Source organism: Lontra canadensis, unplaced genomic scaffold (genome assembly GCF_010015895.1).
Source record: "Lontra canadensis isolate GAN:19392208 unplaced genomic scaffold, GSC_riverotter_1.0 scaffold115, whole genome shotgun sequence".
In the NCBI taxonomy this organism is placed as follows: Eukaryota; Metazoa; Chordata; class Mammalia; order Carnivora; family Mustelidae; genus Lontra; species Lontra canadensis.
Window position 1 is genome coordinate 5,237,293 of NW_022631109.1, and position 17,644 is coordinate 5,254,936.

At 49.4% G+C, this 17,644-nt stretch overlaps 1 protein-coding gene across 1 annotated transcript in view; it reads right to left on the minus strand.

Moving 5' to 3' along the window:
- The window catches only part of SYT13 (synaptotagmin 13), a 41,295-nt gene extending 32,379 nt beyond the window's left edge, over positions 1-8,916 (minus strand). Inside the window, exon 1 of the mRNA XM_032840699.1 lies at positions 8,604-8,916. Within this exon, the coding sequence (XP_032696590.1) occupies positions 8,604-8,786 (183 nt within the window). The 5' untranslated portion in view covers positions 8,787-8,916. The remainder of the gene's footprint in view (positions 1-8,603) is intronic.
- Positions 8,917-17,644: the final 8,728 nt, after the last annotated feature.

Sequence of the window (17,644 nt, forward strand, 5' to 3'; positions counted from 1 at the left end):
AAAATGAGAGTTTGTGGGGTGGGGATGGGGGTGGGCGGTGCCTGGGTGGCCCAGTGGGTTGGGCGTCTGATTCCTGGTTTCAGCTCAGATCATGGTCTCGGGGTGGTGGGATCAAGTCCTATGCTAAGTCTGGAGCCTGCTTGGGATTCTCTCTCTCCCTTATTCTCTGCCCTACACTCACGCGTGCTCTCACTCGCTCGCTCGCAAAACAAAACAAAACAAAACAGAAACAAGTGTTTGGATTTGTAAAAAATTAAAAGCCTAAAAAACACCACAGTGAAATGCCACTTCACACCCGCTAGGATGACTATAACAAAAAAATAATAATTAAAAAAAAGAAACTCACAAATGCTGGCAGGGATGTGAAGAAATTGGAAGTCTCACACGTTGCTGGTGATAATGTAAACAGTGCAGCTGCTATAGAAAACAGTTTGGCATGCCCTCAAAATTTAAGCATAGAATTACCACATGGTGCAGGAAGTCCACTCCTAGATATCTACTTGGGAGAAGGAAAACCAGGTTATCAAACAAATATGTGTGCAGCAATGTCCACGGCATCACAACAACCGAAGGGTTGCTAACAAGCACTAGGAAACCTTGCTTTGAGGATGGAGGAGAAGAGCTTCACGGGGATACATGTTAAGAACTAAGGGGTTCTACGTGAATGTCAGAATCAACATACACATGCATACAAAGGGCCTCTCTAGCCAATGTCCACCTGGATGGCCATCAACCAATAAATGGATAAACAAAATGAGACAAATACACATAATGGGATATTATTCAGCCATAAGAATAAAGTTCTGATATAAGCCACAATATAGATGAACCTTGAGAACATCACCTTGAGTGATAAAAGCCAGAAGCAAAAGGTCATGTATTTTATCATTCCAAATATGTCAAATGTCCAGAATAGGTGGATCCATAAAGACAGAAAGCAGACTGGCAGTTCGCCAGAGCCTGCAAGAGAGAGGGGAATAGAAAGTATGTCTGCTCAGTTATGGAGTTCTCTTCCGGGGACATGAAGACATTTTAGAGCTCAATGAAGGTGAGAACAAAGTGCTAGAACCATGCGACAGTGTGATTCCTACACTTTAGAATAGTTCATTTTATGTGAATTTCACCTCAATTTTAAAAAGTTTCAAAAATAACTCTACCTTTCTTGTTATCAGTGCTCATCATGTAGGCACTCATCAAGTATGAAGCAGGAGTGAATAAATGAATGAGCGAACCTGTCCCTGGTTTACAGCGCCCTCTGGCCCCCGTCCACTCCCCAGCCTCATCATACACCAGGCCCTGCCTTGCTTTCTGCTTTCAGGCACACTAACTTTTCTCTGGGTCCTTCGAAGTGCTAGGTTTCTGTCACAGGACCTTTGCACGGCCTCATTCCTGTCTGCAGCTCTCACAACCCTTCCCATTGCCCTGGTTAACTTCCCTTTCAATCCAGCTCTCAGCTTGGCCATCGCTCCATCCAGGAAAGCCTTCTTTGACCTTCCTGACTGGGTCAGTTCCACCTTACAGTCCCAGAACTTTCTCTTTAGGTCACTTACCACGATTGCATTTTCATTTATCTGTGCTCTTCTCCTTTTAACCCTGGGCTTTCCATTACAACATCAATTTCATGTGGGCTGAGGATGGACGAGTATGTTGTTGAGGAGGGAGCAGTTAATACAGTAGCCCAACCCCCAAGCCCAGAACCTGGCACATAGTATGTGCTCAGTAAACATAATCAAGGGAGGAAGGGAAGGATGGAGGTGGGACAGAGGAATCTATCTACCCTTTCCATCTGTTTGCCTTCAGAAATCTGTAACACATAATTTCTTAACATATTGGCTAGAGAGGCCCTTTGTACATATGTGTATGTTGATTCTGACATGGACATACAGAACCCCTTAGTTTTAACACATACCCCCTTGAAGCTCTTCTCTATCCTCACAGCAACATTTCCTAATCTTTGTTAGCAAGAAATAAGTTCCACAGGGAGTGAAGGCAATGACACTGAGTTATGCACGGTTACTGATGGCTGGGAGATTGAAGGTCAAGTAGTGGGTGGATGGTCTCCGGGTGTCCTTATTTCTCCTGCCTGTCTCCAACCCTGGGATGACCAGTCACTCTTTACCCTGCCTCCTCTTTGTCTTCTGGGCCTGCTGCTTCCCCATCCGACTGGTCTCTCCCCTTCCTTCTGACTTTGCCTTACTCCCCTCCAATTTCTCCTCTGGGCATGTGACTGGCCTGTCTTTTCCCTCTTCCTGCACCCCAGCTACTTGACGATAAATGAGGCCAGGGTCTGAAAATCAGAAAATGTCTAAAGACGCAGCAGTCTTGTCTCCTACAGTAAACACACGGTGCTAGTAAACTATCAATCCCGTGAAGAGAAGAGTCAGGGCCCTGTATTATCCTGGATTATCTACATGCTCCATCGGAGGAGAAACAAGGAAGGGAGGGAGACGTGAGAGGTCTGGGACCTACCTCTGGGAGGGGATTGTGGACACAGACTTCGGGTCCACATTATATCTGGAAGGGCCTGGTGTTTCTGGCGGGTGTGTGCTCATCTCTCTGAAATAATCCATGCTAATTTCTCGATGAAAAATTCACACTGTCTTCCACGTTGCTAAGCAACCAGCCCAAACATGTTTACTGTGTAAATCTCTCCGGAGGGCCCTGGGCTGCGCCCATGGTCTGAAGTGGGATGGACATGAGAGGCGACAAAACCATCCCAAGCTTTGAGAAAGGCTTCTGAAGCTGACCTGCAAAAATGCATGTTTTTGAGACTTTGATGCCATATCTGGGGAAACGCAGTGGTTCAAGTATAATTCGGAGTAGCTTTTCTTGGCTAACGTCCAGCCTACGGGTCAAAATGTGGGCTCAGGAACGAGACTTCCTAAATTTGATTTCTGACTGTGCCACTAAAATGTTGCTTAAGGGTGCTGTGTTTTACCTTCCCCATCGGCAGGAGCGAAACAATAATCCCACATGTTTCATAGGGCTATACAGTGAGGATAAAATTAATATGATTAAGGAGGGCCTCGCACACATAAAGGACCTAAACAACGTTAGTTATACTATCACTATTTTAGAAGTGCTTCTATTTTTTGTCTCTGTGTTAATGTGAGCAAGAGAGTTTGCCAGCCCGGAGATGAGCTGAGAAACGGATCCATTAAAAGGGTAAGAATCCGTGCAGGGTAAACCTTAGAGCAGCCCAGAGGCCCATCAGGTGCCAGGAGAGGGGAAGCTGCTCATGGTGTCTCCTGTGACCACTTAGGTGCAGAGGAGAACCTGGCAGAGCAGTGAGTCAGAATAGGAGAAAGTTCTTGGAGCTGAAGGTGAGGGTTGCCCCTCCTAAGGGTTTCCTGTGTCCCTGCCCCTGCCCCATCATGACAGCAATGTGACACGCTCCATGGCTCCATCGTCTGTCACCCCACTCAGCAGAAAGTGTGCATGCCCGTCTCCTTACTGCTCTAGCCCAGTGCCTAGCAGGGGGCTCACTAATGAATGAACTTATTAGCTAATGAAACGCATCATATGGTCCTTGACGCATCCACATGCGGATAAGTATGAATTCAGACACATGATCAGAGAGGACGGGGCTCCAGTGGTCTAAGGAAGAGGAGAACAAGGCAGGTGAGGGCTGATCGGGCCACACTGATAATCTCAAGGCCCCAGTCCCAGGAAGAAGGTGGCCACAGAAGTAGCAGCGGAAAGCGGACAGAGCGAGGGACCAGGTACTATGTAACAGATCACAAAAGAGGAGGGCCTTGTCTCTTGATGATAACCCCGAAGTCCCCCCAGGCATAAAAACAGTGACTTGGTACTAAGTTAGTGTTGACGAACACTGTATCCCAACATGAAAAATTTCAATGACAACCTCACTGAAGTCTAACTCTACAGAGAAACATGCACAAATCCTAAATGTAGAGCTGAGTGAATTTTCTTTCACAAAGTGGACAAAACGCTTGGGTGACCTGCATCCCCATCAAGGGGCAGAATATGAACATGGCAGGGGCTGTCCAACCACGCCCTGCCCTTGCCTGCCCCCCAGTGCAAGACCAAACATACATGGACTTGACTTCAAATCTGAGGGAAATAAATCCTTACCGCTTTGCCCTCCTTTTCACCTTTCCTCTTAGTGAGCGTGAGTTGCAATACAACCCCCTCATTCACAAAATACATTCAAGGGTTATCATGGGCCCAGCGTCACACCGGATATTGTCAGGGACACCAGAAAAATGAAAAACACACTCCCTGATCTTGGGGGAAAAGATTCCTCTGTACCTACATCGTTGGATACCAACTCAGCACTTGTTTTCGTTATTTCATAAAAACCTAGAATTAATTTATTCATGTTTGCTAAAATATGAATGTCCATGTCCCCCCGCCCCCCAAATTCATCAGTTGAAACTTAGCCCCTGAGGAGATACTACGAGGAGGCAGGCCTTTGGGAGATGATCAGGTCCTGAGGGCGGAGCCCTCATAAACGAAATCTGTGCCCTTACAGAAATGGCCCTAGAGAGCTCCCTCACCTCTTCCCCATGGTGAGGACAGAGCAGGGTCTACGAATGGGCTCTCACCAGACGCTGAATCTGCTGGAGGCTTGGCTTTTGCGCTTTCCAGCCTCTAGAACTGTAAGAAGTCCATTTTTGTTGCTTATAAGCTGCCCCATCTGTATTTTGTTCCCACGGCCCAAGCAGACTAAGACAATGTTCCATGGAAGCCTACCCTACTGGAAGGAGAGTAGGATTGTAGCTTGGTGGGAAGTGGCAGTAAGGTCCCGGGGGATGTGGAGAGAAGAAGCACGAGGACTTCTGCCAAGAGTCCAAACAACTGGGCTAAAGGCTTGAACTACACGTTAGCTGCAAGGGGACAGCGCCCAGGTCACCCTGGGGACCGTTGAGACACAATCAAGAAGATTCATTTCAAGAATACAGCAAGATGAGCACTGCACAGGGAGAAAAATCAGACACAGAAACCAGAACTTTCTGAAAACAGGACCCCCAGCTTCTGTTAAGTGGCAGCAGTCGGAGGTCTGAGCTGTCAGAAAGAGCAGTTCTCTTGCTCACTCACCGAGGCAAGCCCCAATCCGGGCTTCTTCGGAAGGGACCCAGGATAAGGTGAATGGATGCCTGGTCAGACCAGTGTGAAACGGAAACTGAGGGGGACAGAACCAAGGGGCTTGGCTGCCTTTCACTAGTAGATTCTGGAGCGGTGGGGAAAGGAAGGCTCTCCTGCGTACACACAAGTGCACGTGCACTGTCCTGTGGTTCTCTGCCCTCTCCCTCCTCCTGCTTAGCAGAGATTCCTCCCCCCTGCCCCCCTTTTTTTTGTTCCCCGGATTCCTTTAGCTCTCCAGAAAAGCCCTCTGGACACTTCCGCAGAATGTTTGCAAATCAACAACATCAGACGACCGAGGAACATCTAAGAAGATCGGCTTGTGAAATGGCTCTATGTGCGCCCTTCACCCATTTGTTGGCTAACAGGATCTGGCAGGAGATTTAATAAGTACCATGATTTAGAACGGGCGGTGAACAGAAATGATCCCGAGGCGTATCTACAGCAGCTGTCATTGCCTCAAAACGACCTGTGATTTCCCTGGGGGGCCAAGGCACCAACATTGCTAGCACTCTGAGGGGGTGTGGTTGATATTCCTCCTTATAGGAAATGCAAAGTTCCAGCTAAAAGTTAGTGAAAACAAAGGTGTAATTTTTTTCCTATCCAAGACCATGAACCTCTTAAATTCTATCTACAGACTCCATAGGGAGGTCCTTAGACCTCAGGTAAAGAACCCCCAGGGGAACTTCCAAGTTCTTCTGAAAATCACTACAAGCTTCAACTTCAACCAATCATGCAAAGGTGAATAATCAAGGAATTTCTCACAACCAGAACCTCACAGACACACGGACAGTCCCTCTGCAGCCCACAGGCATGTGATTCTCAGTGTAAAGGAGTCTGGAACCCCATCCTGCTGCCCTGTGCCCTCCCTTCCAGGCACACCTTCAGAAAGTCTTCCCCGACTACTCCCCTTGTTGTTAACATGGGTCACTTCCGTCACCCCGCTGTCACCTGCCACCCCTAAGACCACCTCCTTTACTTCTTTGGAAACGGCTGTTGTGTTCTTTCTTCCATTCACTCTATCTGCATCAGTGGCTGAATCAGTCTGAGAACAATGGTAGCCCAACCGACGTTGTGAGATCTCCTCTGGGCTACACCCGTGCCCACTGATCCAGCCCGGGTTGCCCAAATCCTTGTCACCAAGGGAACCAGATGAGGGAATATGAAGGAAGGGGCCTCCTGTATCAACAAAGGCTTATTGTGGCCCTACCGAGCTAGCACAGCATTACAAAGGCCTGGTGCATTCACTCTCATTGGAAGAAATGACTTCAGCCATAATCCCAGTGGGAGAAATGACCCCAGCCATAATCTCAAGTGGACACGGGGGTACCTTTACTGGTCAACAGTTTCTTATTAGCCACCTGCTAGGTTCCAGACACTGAGGAGGTACTGGGAATAAATAACATACAAGTAAGTGGACAGCAATGATCACATCTGGTTATAAGGAGCACTACGAAAGAATTGGAAGAATAATAAGGAAGAAGGTAATAGAGAAGGTACTTTGTTACATGTGGACGGAGACAAAATCCTCTGGAGAAAGAGGCGTAAAGGATGAGAAGGAGCCATCAGTATGAAAAGCCAGAGGAAAATGGCTATGGGGGCTGGGGGTACTTTGAGAAGGATCATAAAGGCAGGGAGGGTGAGATTTCAGATGCCTGGGAGAAGGGGCTTGAGCTTGGCCAGAGAGGTAGACACCCGCCAGGTCAAGCACATGGGGGAGTGGAGTAGCTAATGGCATGGATTCCCATAAGTAGACCAGCTTGGCTAGAATCCATCCAGCTCTAAAACTTCTCTAGCTGTGTGCCCTTGGGCAACTCACTTACCTCTCTGAGCCTTACTTTCCTCATCTTTTTAAGTAGGGATCATCATATGTGTCCTTCATTGACTTGCTAAGTGCATTAAGAATAAAGCACTTAGAACGGTGGCTGACAGAGAGTGCCGGCCATGTCACAGTTTGCTATGACTTGTTCCAAGCTCATTGAGAAGTTGGGGCGTGGGGGTTGAGCCCAAGAGAGACGTGATTTAGAGCTGGATTGTGTTTGATAGATTCTCGGCCCATGTGTGGGCTACTGGTCATCAATAATAGGTAACTGGGAGAGATCCCAGAGGTCATTTATACCAATTCCTTCCCTAGCACTTCTCTTCGGGAAGGGGAGGGGACATTGCCTGAGCAGCCATCTCTGAGAAAGGCTTGATGGCTTTCCCCTAACACTGGGTGGGAGAGAAGGTTGAGAGGCAGTGGGCCACAGCTTCTGAAGGGCTCATCCACCCCCTCAACTGCCTGCCAGAGAAGAGCCCACTAATCCCACCTCAGATGGTTCTAGAAGGGTCCCGTGCTCCAATGCCTCACCGGCTCCTATTCCTGCCAGTGTCAATGTCACTTTTCTAGGATTATAAGTGCCTCAAGGACAGCAGCCATTTCCTTCCCCTCTCACAACCCGGTGACTGACAGAAGCTCCAAGCACTGAGTCTCAGAGCTTTTGAATAATTGATTGGAAAAAGGAAGGTGGAATCACAGCATTTTTGTGTCTCTCCCAGACCTATAAGCTCTATGAGGAATCTAGAGGACCTTGGGGAAGTCATTAAGTCGCATCCCTGCCCCTGGGGCCAGCCTTCCTCAAACACCCTAGCAAGACTCCTCCTCCCGGTCTCCACAGGACATTTTGCACTCCTCCACCCAGTAATGTGTCCTAAACGGTCTCCTTCCAAACCTCTTCCCTAGACCCCTTCTGCCGCACTGCACAATGGGGACACCACCCACTTCCTGCCCCAAGGGGCTCTGGGTACAAGCCAATGCAGGGGATAAAAGCCCTCTTGTCTCCAGGGACATCTTCAGACAGACCACAGCAAGCCCCTCTGGCTGGCTGGAGCTGAGGGCTGATGGGAGGGGGCGGAGGTCCTTCAGGCCCCTCCACATTCACCAGCCTCCCCCAAGACCCCAGGCACTCCCTGACCAGCTGCCCCTCTCCAGCTCCCACGGGAACAGCAACCAACCACCACCCTTCTCGTTTTTTCCATTCTTCCGTGGTTTTCCCCCTCCTCAGCTAAGGCAGTGCTTTTTCCCTACACCAGACCCCCCAACTTCTCTTCCCTCTCCCGTCCCCATTTCTCTTCCCCCAATTCTGCAAGCTTCTAATCCCCCAACCCCCCCCCCCCCCGTTTCCTCCCAGCCGCTCAACTCTCCTCCCAGCCCCTATTTGTCCTGTCCAATCCCCTTTCCCAAATGGTCCCACCCCCTCCCCTTTAGCGCTCGCTGACCCCACTCCTCTCGCGCCCCCACCAAGCCTCCCTCCCCTAACTATTCTCCCTGACCCTTCCCCCACCCCCAGGCCTGCCGGACCTCTCCGCGGGTCCTCGAGCACGTCCTCCGCCCTCCTCCCCGACACGCTTGGTGGCGCAAAGAACAGCGACCGCTCCCCCCGTCCGGTCTCCCCGCAGCTGCAGCCGCCGCTGAGACCCCACCGCGCTCGGGGGGCCGAGGCGCCGCCCCCGCTCACCTGTTGGGCGGACCGGAGCACGCCGGGTCTCGCCTTCTCGGGATCTGGGTCCCGGTCGCGCTGCAGCACCCCCTTCTTGGGATGCATGTGCCGGCACAGGCAGGTGACCCCGCACAGAGCGAGGATGCTGGTGGCCGTGCCCAGCGTGGCGCCCAGCGCGATCACGGGCACCGACAGCACCATGGTGCCCGTTCCCCGCGCGGGGCTCGGTCCTGCCGCCGCGCACCGCCCTCCCAGCCGGGCCCGCTGCCGGGCAGCTCCTGGGATCCGGGCGCGCCGGCTGCTCTCCCGCCGCCGGGGGGCGGGGAGGGAGGGCGGCTGCGAGGACGTCAGAGGAGGCCGGCCCGGAGCAGGCTGGTGCTCCCGCACTCCGCTCCGCGTCAACCCGCACCCCCTCCCGCCGACACGTGACCAGACCCTTCCACCCCAACAGCCGCCGAGCATTCACATGCCTGAAACCTTAGGGGTGTCTGCAGCCATTCTTCACGCTTTCTGTACGAGGACGCTTGGCCCCAAGAAGAGCAGGAGCTCGCAGAGGTCACACTGTGTGAGCAGGCAAACCAGGGCTCCGACCCAGGCCTGCGGCTCCGTCTGGGTAGGGGTCACTTTACCAGACTACTAACCCTTCCTTTCTCACCTTCTCTGCCCCGGAGAAGTAGACACTTGGGTCCTCCAGGAGATTTTCAAACACACAAGGGCTGGAGAGTTCCCTTGTCCTGAACTTGCCCAGCTTTTGCTCTGCAATGGGGGAGGGGAAGCAGGCGACAAGGAGAAGGGAATTGCTGTCTGGGGTTGAGACTGTGCCCGTGTCCTGGTGAAGATCACGGCGCCCATTCTGTTTCTATCTGGATCTCCTTTAGCATGCTTTCCGACCCCATTTGGCCTGTGGGTCTCCATTCACAGATGAGGAAGCGGAGGCTGGTAGGGGATGTGAGGCAGCTGGGAAAATCCAGGCATCCTCAACCCAAACCCAGGTTTGCAGAGTCCAAGTCCATGTGTCACACTCAGAGAAAGAACTTGCCTTAGAAGAACAAAGAGGATCACATGCAGCGGCATGGAGTCCAAACTTGATTCAGAGAAAGGGGAAATAAAACAAGGATGCTTAGAGTAAGGCGAGATTAGAATTCCAGGCATGAGGACCCTGCCTTAGATCAGAAAACAGTGGTTTTCAGTGTGTTGTGTTATGTGGAGTGTTTCATTTAATTCAGCAAGCATTTGCGGTGTCTGCTTACTTGAGGTGTGCAGGATACATGTGAGAAGGAGGGCAGAGAATTTCATCCACAACAGGGCTTTGGAATTCCCATGAAACCAATGGCTCCTGAGTCTAGCATGGCTCCCGCCAGACCTTCTGTGCTGAGCTGCATAAGTGACCCCTCCTGGTACCTTATCTACCCCTGCGTGACAAACCACACATGACTTGGTGGCTTAGAACCATGCTTTTGTGGGTTGACTGGGCTCCGCTGGGTGTTTTTCCTGCTGCAAATGGTGTCTCTCCAGCGCCTGCACTCTGCTGGGCTGGGGGACATACATGTCGGGCAGCTGGTACTGGCTGCCTCTGGGCGCCACAGCTGGCTGTCAGCGATGCACTGGGGTTCCCCTCTACGTGGCTGGAGCTGCACAGCAGCCAGTTTCCACGAGGAAGGAGGCAGGAGCTGCCCGTTCTCTTAAGACCTGGCTTCAGAAGTTCTAGAACATCATTCTTCTGGTCAAGTAGTTGTCTCATTAAAAAGGATGTTTCTGAAATGCAAAGCTGATCCCGTCATTCATATGCATAAAGGCCTTCAAAGTGTCACCAATAGTAAATGCAGGAGCCTCCGGGTAAATCCAAAGCCCTTTGTGATGTGGTCCCTGCCTTGCCCTTCAGACTCCCCTCCACACACTTTCTAATCTGCCCTGAGCCTCGAAGAACTTGGGATTCATTCTGCAAGCTGCTAGATTTAGAGCCTTCATACTGTCACCCATGGGTGCCTACAGGAGGTACTCAGGAATCGTGGAAAGGGTGAATGACTCACATGATCATCTGAGGCAAGAATTCCAGTGGTTTGGAAGGAATCCCATTTGCTAAATGAGCTCCATTTGATTAAACCGACTCTTCGACAAATATTTATTTTGTGCCTGCTGTATGCCAGGCACATTTTCCTACGAGCTCCATTTGCTGCCAACTGTGGGACTGAACGCGGTGCCTCGGTCCCTGGTGGTAGACTTAGCACTCTCTCTCATAGGAGCTTCCCTTGGAGGTTTTCTTGGCTCCCGGGCCTGGCAAATGCAAAATGTTCTGGGGAAATGAGCAGTTTAATTAATGCTGTCAGCCCGGATCTCCCATGCCTGAGCTAATCCCCTGGGAGAACCTTCACAACACCTAGCAGGATGGGGGGTGGGGGGGGTGAGGGAAGGATGAGCACTTAATTCTAGACATTGTCTGATGGAGATCATACACCTGTCATGTGGTTCATTGTTACCGGGATGACAGCAACTGCAGTGACCTTCACTTTTACCAGGAAGAGGGACCCCAGCCCAAGACAAACCGCTTGTCTTTCGCCTTTTTCACACAGAATGAACCGATGGCAGGGCTAGGATAGGAGATTTGAAACCCAGTTACCAGAACTCTGTGTCTCCTATGCTCCCTCTCATCAAACATGCAACTCTGGCTTCTTGGTTACTGATATCCAGGCAGTAGCCTTTCATGACATCTTTCTAAGGAAAGGCGTGAGTGGATTCCTTTGAAAAAATGGGACCATCTCTATTGAGAAAGAGGGATGACCGAGTCAGCCGAGTGGAGCAGTTGGGACAGTCTAAGGAGGAGGCCTGCAAATGGTTAGAATTCCTGGGGCCCCCAGACTGCCAAGAACAGAACAAGACACTTAGAGGAGCTTCTGGAAGGCTGAGAGGTAGATCTCAGAAGGTTTCCTAGCCTCTGGATAAAATGTCACCATCGTTATTTGGACCAATATTTTACTCATTGGATGATTAAATATTCTGAGCATCCACTCAGAATTTCTAAGGTATTAAAATGCTTTTATCTGGGGGAAAGGATTTCAAATATAGGAGGTTCTCTTATCTACAAACATTTGTCATACCCGCATATAGTACTAGGCAGGAGGGAGGAAAATAAACAAGCAGAACCAGCAAATTTTTAACACTGGAAGGATATCAGACAACATCTTGTGTGATCCTTTCATTTAACCACTAGGAAAACTGAGGCCCAGAGAGCTTGTGGCTTGCCAAAGGGCAGAAGGAGTTAATGACAATGCTGAGGTCTTTTAGGTCAGGGTAGAGGCAGTCCTGCAATAGTTAGAAGTAACCCCCAAACCTCAGGGATTAACACAATAAAAGTACAGCTCGCTCCTATCATAGTTCAAGGAAGTTTAGTTGTCTCCAATCAGTGATTCAGGCTGGGCTCCTGCTTCCTACTGCCATGCAGATGGAGAAAAGAGAGCCCTGAAGACCACTTGTGCCATTTCGGAGGCCATGGCTGGAAACAGTATATATGGTCTCACCCTACTGCCCTGGCCAGGATTTGGTGACATGACAAAGCCAACAACAGTAGATTCTGGACGGGAAGGAAACTGGAGTAATAGTAGTCCCTCCCCCAGATCCCAAAGCTCCTGTCTAGTGCCTGTTTCTGTAACTTTTTCATTAACCCAACAAATGTTTTGAGTTTCTACCATGTACCAGGTCCTGTGCTGGCCGATGGGGCAATGATAGTGAGGGAAATCATTCATCACACAAACATATGTGAAATTACAGCTGTGATATGAGCTCAGAGGGACAGGTTTGAGGTTGACATTTGACAGGTTCTGAGACACCAAGGAAGCCTTCCCAGAGGAAGTATCAATGGGACTGAGGTCTAAAAGAGTCAAGTTAACTCAACAAAGAAGGAGGAGTGTTCCAGGGAGAGAAGCAGGCTATGCAAGGACCCCTTGGTGGAATCGCACAGTGGCGTGGGGCCGCAGTGTGCTGGTCAACCAGCTCTCTGGGGGAAATGTTTATCTTCAGCATTTGTTGGTTTCTCTGGTATAAATAATCCCACTACAGTGAATTTCCAGCTACCACCACATTCCTGAATATTTCCCAGTTGGCTCTGGGAGTGCTAGGAGCCAGCTCCAGTGCAGAGCTGGGAGAAAGTCTGAGCGATGAGCCAGAAGGCAGAGGCAGGGGCCAGACATCAGGGCTGGTAGACCATACTGGAAGACCACTGAGTGTTTTTAGGTAGAGGAGCATGATATGATCAGATCCGTGTTTTGAAAAGATCCCTCTAGCTGCAGTATTGAAAACAGATGGAAGAGGGACCAAGTGGATACATGCGGGCCAGAGAAATTGCCAGAACAGGTACTCAGGAGAGTGCTAAGCTTCTCTAGGACATGCGTCATCATGCAATGGGTTGAAGTCGTTGACGGCGTGAGGAGAGGGCAGTATGGAGGGCAAGTCCCTTTCTCTGCTGGTCCCAATTTTCAGCTCTGTGTGGTTACACTCTCAGTTTGATGACTGTGGTTCTCCATGCTAGATCGCTGCTACTGGAGGTTCCCCAGCCCTGGGACCTGTCAAAGGCTGGCAGCTGGGCGAAAAGGTGAGGAGCTCCTTCGAGGCTTGGGAGTGGAGTGCACCCTCCGGACTCCCGCTCTGGCCCTGAGCAATTCTGGGTCCACATCTTAAGGCAGAAGAGAGAAAGGAGTTAGGTCTGGGATCCCCTGATACAGAATTCCAAGTCTGTAAAAGGTAGAAAAACATTCTAGAGCAAATGGCAGTGCCCTTCCTGACCACTACTGGTGACCACCTGCCTGACAGGTCATTTCCAACAACCCAGTGTGCGTTCACACCCCTGATACCATCTCATTACAAGATGAAATGACGCATTCCAATTCTCAGAGCGTCTCAATCCTACCCGATCTTCTTGGACTTAACCTAAAGGCTCCCTTCTCTCCACGTTTCTAGAATAGGCAAAGCTTATGGGACTAAAGGGTTTCGCCTGTCTGGTTGGGAGGAAATACAGCATTTATGCAGTACTTAACTTAGTGAGGGGACATAGATCCCTCTGAGAATCTAATGAGAACTTTTTCTTCTTTTTTCAGGAAAATGCTTGAGGGGCACCTGGGTGGTTCAGTTTGTTAAGCGTCCGACTCCTGGTTTCTGCTCAGGTCAGGATCTCAGGGTTGTGAGATCGAGCCCCGGGTAGTACTCCCCATTGGGTGTGGAAACTGCTTGAGATTCTCTCTCTCCCTCCCCTTCCCCTCTGCTCTTTCTCCCACTGCCACTGCTTCCACTCTCCCTCCTTAAAAAAAATAATAGGGGCTCCTGGGTGGCTCAGTGGGTTAAAGCCTCTGCCTTTAGCTCAGGTCACGGTCTCAGGGTCCTGGGATCGAGCCCCGCATCGGGCTCTCTGCTCAGTGGGGAGCCTGCTTCCCCTTCTCTCTCTGCCTGCCTCTCTGCCTACTTGTGATCTCTGTCTGTCAAAATAAATAAATAAATAAAATCTTAAAAAATAATAATAATAAAGAAAAATGCTTGAATGCAGTATTTTTGAAATTTTGTACAGAAGCTTAACTTGTTCAAGGACCACGTGACGCCTTCTAGAAGTTCATGGGCCCCAGATGCATATTTTTTTGTGTGACTGAAAGAAAAATGGATCTGTAATCAGAAGAAATAGGTTCCAATCCCTTGTCCTTATGTGCACTAGGCTTCATAATCCATTGATGAGTAACCTTAATTGTTTTGAGCCTTAATTTCCTTACCTGTCAAATGAGGATGATCACCTCTACTTAGTGCTGTATAGTAGAGGATGCTCAACCAATGTTAATTTAAGAATTAAAACAATCGGGGTGCCTGGGTGGCTCAGTGGGTTAAGCTGCTGCCTTTGGCTCAGGTTGTGATCTCAGGGTCCTGGGATCGAGTCCCGCATCAGGCTCTCTGCTCAGCGGGGAGCCTGCTTCCCTCTCTCTCTCTCTGCCTGCCTCTCTGCCTACTTGTGATCTCTCTCTGTCAAATAAATAAATAAAATCTTGAAAAAAAAAGAATTTAAAAAATCATTTGCATCCTTTAATTTCTTAATTAAGCCACTTAGCCTAGTGGAAGAGCGTGCATGTTGTTCTAGTTCTTTCACTTATTAGCTGAGAGACCCTAGGTAGATGAGTAGCTTAACCTGCTCAAGTCTTCGTTTCTTCATGTATAAAGACTAAGGAATACTGTTGGCAACGTGGCCGAAATTATTCCTGCTCCTGGATGCATACCCCTTTGCAGTACAACTTTGCAAAAAGGTGGTGGTCTATTGCTTCACTCCTTAATCCAGGCTAGCCTCGTGGATTCATCTGGCTGAGAGACGGTAGTGGAAATGACATGGTGCCATGTCTAAGTCTCGCCTTGCAGAGACCTCGGAGGTTTCCTGTCTCTGTCATGGGACCCTGCCCAGCCCCTGTGTGGAGAAGTTCAGGCTAGTCTGTTGGAGGGTGAGAGACCCAGGGAGTGGCCCCAGTGTCTCAGTCGCCCCAGCCTGCCGCTGGCCAATTCCTGAGAGCAGAGCTCATCAAAGACGCATGACTAAGGCCAACTGAATCTAGAAAAATGACCCAGTTGAGACCCCAAGTAGTGCCAACCACAGGATTATAAAATAAGTTAAAATTGGGGTTTTTTAAATGTTCATTACACATCAAGATTACCAGATTCGAAGGCTAAATGATATCTAGCCCTCTCAAGGTTACTGTCAGGGTACGTGAGGCACCTCGCACAGGTCCTGGTACACGGGCAATGGCTGTGATGATCCCCAAGGCAACTTGCCTGACCAAGTGTTTCCAGTAATGCTCGGTGGATGCACCCGCTCATTGGTGTTGTGTAAGAATCAATCTGGGGTGTGGGGGGAGCCTGGGTGGCTCAGTTGTTGGGTGGCTGCCTTTGGCTCAGGTCATGATCCTAGGATTAAGCCCCACATGGGGCTCCCTGCTCAGTGGGAAGCCTGCTTCTTCCTCTCCCACTCCCCCTGCTTGTGTTCCCTCTCTCGCTGTGTCTCTCTCTGTCAAATAAATAAATAAAATCTTTAAAAAAAAAATCAATCCGGGGTGGGCAGGTGGTGCCTGGGTGGCTCAGTTGGTTAAGCGTCTGTCTTCTGCTCAGCCCATGATCCTGGGGTCCTGGGCCCTGCCTGGGGCTCCCTGCTCAGAGGGGAGTCTGCTTCTCCTTCCCCCTGCTTTTGCACTCTTGTTCTTTCTTTGTTTCTCTCTATATATCCCTCTCAAATAAATAAATAAAATCTTAAAAAAAAAAAAAGAATCAATCTTGGGGACTGCAACACTTGAGAAGGGTACAAGATAGCTCTCTGACTCAACCACTCAACCAACTTTCCCAACTGGCCCAGGCTCTCTCCACTCCTTCTGAAGCTCTTGTTGCTGGAGGAAGTCTCTCTCCTTGACCTCAGCCTTCCCTCCCCTTCCAACTGAGTTGTATACTCATTTAGTGTTAGATGGGCTTGTCTCCAAATCTGTTTTTTCTAAAGATTTATTTATTTATTTGAGAAAAAGAGAGAGAGAGAGAGAGAAAGGTGGGAAGGACAGAGGGAGAGGGGGAGAGAATCTCAAGCAGACTCTTTGCTGAGCATAGAGCCAAGGTAGGGTTTGATTTCATGACCCTGAGATCATGACTTGAACCAAAACTAAGTCAGACGCTTAATAGACTGCAACACTCAGGTGTCCCCCTGTCTCCAATTTTTTTTATGCCAGTTGATCTCCTTATTGAATGATGTACTTTAATTAATATGTCATCTAATGAAATCGAAGTATGAAGGAGAGTTAGGTCTATGAAAACTAAGGTGAGTACTTTAGAAAAACCTATAAAGGTAAGTTCCCTTAGAACTTCTATTGAAATAGGTATGGGCAAGTTATCTGGAAAAGGTTGGGAAAAATCATAAAAGTCTAGGATTTTGCCATTAGGCTACTGGGCAAGTTTTTCTAAGTACTTTCTCCACTGTAAAGAAGGCAAGACTGGATATCACAGACCATGCATCTCAGTGTGTACAACAGGAAATGGTGTTAACATTTACAAAGAGCTTCCTATATGTCAGGAATGGCTCTGGACATGTTATCCGTTCTAACATCTAATAATCCTTAAGAAAGATGGCACAGAGCTCTCTAATCAGCAAGAGGTATGCAAAAATAATGAAAAAACTACAATCTGGATAAAAAGAAAACGCTTAGGGTATATATGTCACATTTAACTTTTTATTGAAGAGTAACTCAAGGGCAGAAGTGCATAGACCATAACTTTTTTTTAACGATTTTATTTATTTGAGAGAGATCACACGCACAAGCCTGAGTGGGGAGAGGGGCAGGGGAGAGGGACAAGCAGACTCCCTGCTGAGCAGGCAGCCCAATGCCCGGTTGGATCCCAGAATCCAGAATCATGACCTGCTCCGAAGTCAGTGGCTTAAGGGACTGAGCCACCCAGGCACCCCCACAGATCATAACTTAGTGGATTTTTACAAAGTGAACACAGCTGTCTATCCAGCACCCAGATCAAGAAATAACATAGTCACATCCCAGGGCATTGTTTGCTAGGATTCCCCATTTTAATCCGAATTTGCAGATGGGCCACGGGGAGCAGCCCTGGTTCCCACGGTGTCCGGTGTTCGATTTAAGCAAGCTTCCCTGGGGATCCTCCCGCAGGGCTGGGCAGAGGGCCGCCGTATGCTGCCCCACGATCGGGAGGATGCTGCCACCTAGAGGAGGTAGGGGGAAATGGACCTTCCCCTCCGGGTTTTTACTTCACCTTCCGTAAGAGGCCTTCTCTGCCCTCCTTATCTAAAACGACCAGCTCTGCCCTTTATCTCATTCTTCCCTATTCCCCTTTCTGCCTTACTTTCCACATTATTTAATAGTCCATATAAGCTTCCTTGTTTGTCGTTTGTCTTGTTGATGGCCTGAGTCTCCCAGGGACATGGATCTGTGTCATCCTTTGATGATTCCCCAGGCCTAGAATAGTGCCCTGCACATATTAGCGCCTCACGAAGTGTGTTGAGTGGACAGACAGGAGCCCTGTCCCTGTCCCACAGCCTGCCCAGG